At 39.9% G+C, this 6654-nt stretch overlaps 1 protein-coding gene across 1 annotated transcript; it reads right to left on the bottom strand.

The window, feature by feature from the left end:
• Positions 1–24: 24 nt before the first annotated feature.
• On the bottom strand, positions 25–2099 carry mustn1a (musculoskeletal, embryonic nuclear protein 1a). Its single transcript, XM_039015146.1, has 3 exons — positions 1845–2099; positions 1545–1674; positions 25–243 (listed from the first exon to the last, which is right to left on the bottom strand). The coding sequence occupies exons 1-3, from the start codon at positions 1851–1853 to the stop codon at positions 146–148; spliced, it is 237 nt and encodes a 78-aa protein (XP_038871074.1). The 5' UTR covers positions 1854–2099; the 3' UTR covers positions 25–145.
• Between the last annotated feature and the right edge of the window lie 4555 nt (positions 2100–6654).

The following is a 6654-nucleotide window of genomic DNA, read 5'->3' as shown; positions in this document are numbered from 1 at the left end:
TTAACAATCAGACTCCTGACAGAATGAGGGTTCAAGCTTTTTATTAAAGTGGAGAAATACTTGACCATAAGGCCCATTCAGTCACACAAGTGTGGTTTTAAATATAGGCCAGGCTGGAGTATAAGAAGTGGCTTTACTGCCTCTGCTACTTCTTGATTTGTCGAGCCTGGGACTTGTTGAAGGCAGTCTCTCTCCCTGAACGCACTCCACTGAACACAGAAGGGGCGACTTTACCCGCACGCTCTGTGAACACAACACAGATCCATCCATCACTCTGAAGTCAAGTAGCTACAGTCGAAGAGCTATGTAATACAATAGATATGGATAAACATCCATAGTTCATGCAGCAGGGAGATGGGCAGTGTGTTTGACAGTCCTCAACTGCGCTGTATATGGAGTGGAAACTTCATCACAGTAAGTAACGCCCCCTCTACTCACTAACTCCCTCTCTTGTTCAATAACACTGGCTTTGTTTAGAAAGGCAGCCCAATTCTGATCTTTTTTCTCTCACTAATTGGTCTTTTGACAGATTAGATCTGATGTGAAAAGATCTGTGATTGGTCAAAAGAACAGTTAGTGGAAAAAATATCAGAATTGGGCTGCCTGTCTAAACGCAGCCCAGGTATGTATGTACATATATGTACACATATATGTAAACTTATTTCCAATATTAAAGGGGCAATCAGCAGTTGCTACATCCATTATTGGACTTAATTAATATGTACCCATTGATTCCTCGAAGAATATAACTTAGAAATGCCTCAAGCTTAATTCAACTGTCATATCCCATAATAACCCGTAATAAGTTTTTTTATTATTTGTAAACAAATAAATGCAAACAAACACTATATAGCCTCAACACGATTCAATCTATAATTTCGATATGTATAGCCAGTCCGTGTGTAACAGTATAACTTTAAACCGTCCCCTCGCCCCGACACGGGCGCGAACCAGGGACCCTCTGCACACATCAACAACAGTCACCCACGAAGCATCGTTACCCATCGCTCCACAAAAGCCGCGGCCCTTGCAGAGCAAGGGGCAACACTACATCTAGGTTTCAGAGCAAGTGACGTAACTGATTGAAACGCTACTAGCGCGTACCCAGTAACTAGCTAGCCATTTCACATCCGTTACACGTGCATCCATAGCTCTGTATATGAATTGAGATTTGTTACATTTCTCCAGCCCCATCCCTCAACCTTTTTACGGAAACGGGTGGGGAGTATATTTTGTTATAGTTTCAACTGTTGATTGCCGCTTTAAATCCGCAACAAAAATGACAAACAGATTTCAGAGGTTTTTAAATATGTACTCCTAGCCCATAGACTTACCCCCTAACCCAGGATTTCCCAAACTCCGTCCAAAGGGTGCACATTTTGGTTTTTGCCCTAGCACTACACAACTGATGAAAATAATCAGCTAATCTTCATTCTTTGATCATTTTAATCAGTTGTGTTAGGGCAAAAACAAAAATTGCACCGAGTTTGGGAAACGTTTCCCTAACCCCATTGTCACGCCAATAAAAGCGGCACTCTGCTCACCGCACTCATCCATCACTTCTATGGTCTTGCCCTTCAGCTTTCCTTTAGCGCTCAGCTTATCCTTCGCTCCGATCAGATCCTCCTCGCTCACCTCAGGACGCTTCAGCTGTCCCTCCTCCCCCTCTTCAGGCTGGAGAAGAAGAGAGGGAAGAAATGGAATGCCGAAGAAAGACAGCTGAAGAAAAGTTCCCATGTAGAGTTCTCCAGTAGGTTTACTAAGCAGGAACTTTCTAGGCAAGTTTCAGTGAGATCATGTCATAACTCTACATGTCCCTCCCTAGTCCAGCACTGTAGTCTTACCTGAGACATGGTGACTGACTGTGAAGTAGTGGATGATCCTCCTGGATACTGTTGTGGTCAGAATGACTGCTGCGCTCTCTTTCTCCCTCTCTGCAGTGCAGGCCAACACACACACTGTAACTCTCCAGTGAGCTATAACTCTGTCTGCAGGCCCAGTAGATGACTCAGTGGGTCAGTGGACTCCTCCCTTCTTTCTTCTCTCTCATGTTCTCTGGGTCTGTTTGTTCTCAGGGTGGTGTATCATTAGGGAGTGAATGACGTGATCTGCTCTACAGTTGGAACAATCTTGCCTTCTTTTAAAGCAACTCCTCAAGGACGAATAAAAGATCACAAATCAAAGTCTAAAACTCAACTCCTCCTCCACTATGACAACATTCTGTCATGGCCTTCCTCCTTTTCTCCTGTCACTAGGCCAAAATTGAAATGAGATCAAGACTTCTTTCTGTCCTCAACAATAACAACCTAAGGAACCAATCTAACCCTTACACTCATCAATGGATAGAAGAAACCCTACAGTCAAACAGAGCAACACTTTACCATGCATGTCCATATCTCAATGATTCAATGGACAAACAAATAACATGGGCAGAGAAACAACTTACATGGCAACAGACGTATGTGTCATTCCCTCCCCTTCCTTCCTCTGTTCTGTCATTATGTCATTATTCTGTTCCTCTTCAGAAAAAAAAGGGGGGGGGGCTGACATGTAAAACCTAGTAGGATCTTTAATTAACATTGTGAATCATGGAGAGAACAGCTGGAGCTACAGAAGGCTGTTTCCACCTTACATCTCCCTCTAGTCATTTGAGAGCCAATACAATATACTCATGTTATCATTCTCAGTGCTGCTAGGCAATGGTTTTCAAAGGTGGACCCTAGCTTCACTAAATATGAATGAGATCATTCAATGGAGATAGCTTCCTGGGATTAAACAAATGACACAACACAGGAAATATAAGAAAATCAGTTTATAATTTTATGAGTTTCAAAAGCAATAACTTTTAAAAATGATCATTCTGTAAACATATTCACATTGGAAACATTCACAAACCAATAATAACCATTTACATTTTTGATTGTTTCATGAGAAACCCCTTTAGTTTACATTAACGACCAACACTTATTTTCAACATGAGGAACAGGGATGTAAAATCAAGTGTAATCGATATAGTGAACGAGAATGACAGCCCTGAATGAAAAACCAAGCTGATGTGGAATGTGAAAACGGACACATAAATAACAGGGAATGTCTCAAACATGGCACATTTTGTTTTTCAACAAAACCAACCTGAACCATATACAGAACTAACAAAAAGGTAATATTACATTTAACAAAACTTCTTCAGCTTTGCCTTCAGTACCGTTCGTTTTTTAGATATAGCATTAGTGTATCATATTATCCTCAAAAACATTACATAAATAAAAACAATAAAGACATGTTTTAGCCTACTCAAAGCCATCTACAGAATGCTTCCGAGCATAGTTTATATTTAATCTTTAGAAATACCTGTAAAAACATACGTTTATACTTTGATCAAGCTGCAATATACAAGAGGTAAAATGAGGACAGACAGGTCCTCAACAATCTATAAAAATATTTGTATGAACCGAGATGTCAATAATTGTCAGGACCATCTTATAACGCTGTCGTACTCCCCATGACCACAGAACGAGTGACTTACTATACTACACACAACTAAAGTGACAATCATCATAGTCATCATAAAGACAAAAGGTTAAGAACAGCCTAACCCCTTGAGAATCTAATAGGATGCATTTAAAATGCAATGAATCACAATCCAATGGCCGATTTCACAGAGATTAAGACTAGTCCTGGACTAAGAACAACTTTCAATGGAGAATCTTCATTGGACATGCTTTTTAGTCTAGGACTAGGCTTAATCTGTGTGTTGGAAACCGGACCCAAACGTCTGAGCTGCTATTTATATTCAAGAAGTCAGTCAAATTGATAACATAGCCCTGTAGACCAATGTAAAAACCTAGCTGTGATAGTGCAAATGTCTCCCCACAATAGGTGCCGTTTGTTATTCACATTATTCATATTTTTACTGTTTCACAATGAGGGGTGAACTAGTACCTAAACAGGAATCCAGATGTATTTTGTTGACATACTTTACCTTGGGTGTTCATTATACCCTGAATAGCTCAGTCATGGATGGATAAAAAAGAATTCCATCATGACTCCATACAATTATCTTGTGCTTTTCAATTCCCCTCCACTATGTATCTGATCGTACACAAACAAATGGTAAACAAACACATACAGTGCCTTCAGAAAGTATTCACACCACTCCTTGACTTTTTCAACATTTTGTGGTTCTGTAAGGCTCAGTTGGTAGAGCATGGTACTTGCACCGCCAGGGTTGTGGGTTCGTAAAATGTATGCATGACTAAGTCTGCTAAATGTCACATTATTATGCTTGTGTTACAGCCTAAAATGAAAATGGATTAAATTTAGATGTGTCACTGGCCTACACACAATACCACATAATGTCAGAGTGGAATTGTTTGAATAAAAAAATATATATATGTAAAATTCTATGCTGAAATGTCTCGAGCCATTAAGTATTCAACCCCTTTGTTATGGCAAGCCTCAATAAGTTCAGGAGTACACATTTACTTAACAAGTCACATAATAAGTTGCATTGACTCACACTGTGTGCAATTAAGTGTTTAACATCATATTTGAAAGATTACCTCATCTCTGTACCCCACACATACAATTATCTGTAAGGTCCCTCAGTTGAGCAGTGAATTTTAAACATATTCAACCAGGGAGGTTTTCCAATGCCTCACAAAGAAGGACACCTATTGGTAGATGAAAAAAAAAAAAAACAGCAGACATTGAATATCCCTTTGAGCATGGTGAAGTTATTAATTACACTTTGGATGGTGTATCAATACACCCAGTCACTACAAAGAAACAGGTGTGCTTCCTAACTCAATTGCCGAAGAGGAAGGAAATCGCTCAGGGATTTCACCATGGGCCAATGGTGACTTTAAAACAGTTACAGAGTTTAATGGGAGGATGGATAAACAACATTGTATTTACTCCACAATACTAACCTAAATGACAGTGTGAAACGAAGAAAGCCTGTACAGAAAAAATAAACTCCAAAACATGCACCCTGTCTGCAATATGGCACTAAAGTAAAACTGCAAAAAATTGACAAAGAAATTAACTTTATGTTCTGAATACAAAGCGTTATTGTCACGATCGTCTTCGGGTGAAAGAGAGGACCAAGGCGCAGCGTGATATAAATACATTATGTATTTATTTAAGAAAGAGGAATAACACTAAAACAAACTAAACAAAACAACAAACAGACGACCGTGAAGCTATACAAACAAATAAGTGCAGACACGGGCAACTTACACATAGACAATCACCCACAACCTACCTAATGACTATGGCTGCCTAAATATGGCTCCCAATCAGAGACAACGATAGACAGCTGTCTCTAATTGAGAACCAATCTAGGCAACAATAGACTTACATAAACACCTACACTGAACACAACCCCATGAACTCTACAAACACCCCCTAGACAATACAAACACCATAGACGAGACAAAAACACACAAACATCCCCCATGTCACACCCTGACCTAACTAAAATAATCAAAGAAAACAAAGATAACTAAGGCCAGGGCGTGACAGTTATGCTTGGGTCAAATCCAACACAACACATCACTGAGTACCACTCTTCATATTTTCAAGCATAGTGGTGGCTGCATCATGTTATAGGTATGTTTGTCATTGGCAAGGACTAGGATGTATTTTTAGGGATACAAATAAATGGAATCGAGCTAAGCACAGGCAAAAACCTAGAGGAAAACCTGGATTAGTCTGCTATCCAACAGACACTGGGAGACAAATTCACCTTTCAGCAGGACAATAACCTAAAACACAAGGCCATATACAGTTGAAGTCGGAAGTTTACATACACTTCGGTCGGAGTCATAAAAACTCATTTCAACCACTCCACAAATTTATTTTGGCTAGTCGGTTAGGACATCTGCTTTGTGCATGACAAGTAATTTTTCCAACAATTGTTTACAGACAGATTATTTCACTTATAATTCACTGTATCACAATTCCAGTGGGTCAGAAGTTTACATACACTAAGTTGACTGTGCCTTTAAACAGCTTGGAAAATTCCAGAAAATGATGTCATGGCTTTAGAAACTTCTGATAGGCTAATTGACATAATTTGAGTCAATTGGAGGTGTACCTGTGGATGTATTTCAAGGCCTACCTTCAAACTCAGTGCCTCTTTGCTTGACATCATGGGAAAATCAAAAGAAATCAGCCAAGACCTCAGAAAAAACATTGTAGACCTCCACAAGTCTGGTTCCTCATTGGGAGCAATTTCCAAACGCCTGAAGGTACCACGTTCACCTGTACAAACAATAGTACGCAAATATAAACACCATGGGACCACGCAGCCGTCATATCGCTCAGGAAGGAGACGTGTTCTGTCTCCTAGAGTTGAACGTACTGCGGTGCGAAAAGTGCAAATCAATCCCAGAACAACAGCAAAGGACCTTGTGAAGATGCTGGAGGAAACGGGTACAAAAGTATCTATATCCACAGTAAAATGAGTCCTATATCGACATAACCTAAAAGGCCGCTCAGCAAGGAAGAAGCCACTGCTCCAAAACTGCCATAAAAAAAGCCAGACTACAGTTTGCAACTGCACATGGGGACAAAGATCGTACTTTTTGGAGAAATGTCCTCTGGTCTGATGAAACAAAAATAGAACTGTTTGGCCATAATGACCATCGT

Source organism: Salvelinus namaycush, chromosome 20 (genome assembly GCF_016432855.1).
Source record: "Salvelinus namaycush isolate Seneca chromosome 20, SaNama_1.0, whole genome shotgun sequence".
NCBI lineage: Eukaryota > Metazoa > Chordata > Actinopteri > Salmoniformes > Salmonidae > Salvelinus > Salvelinus namaycush.
This window is presented reverse-complemented; position numbering and strand designations above follow the sequence as displayed.

Coding starts and splice junctions, on each gene's coding strand:
- mustn1a (XM_039015146.1), bottom strand. Junction 244..1,544: donor AGAAGTGATGGATGAGTGCG/GTGAGCAGAGTG, acceptor TTGTGTTCACAG/AGCGTGCGGGTAAAGTCGCC.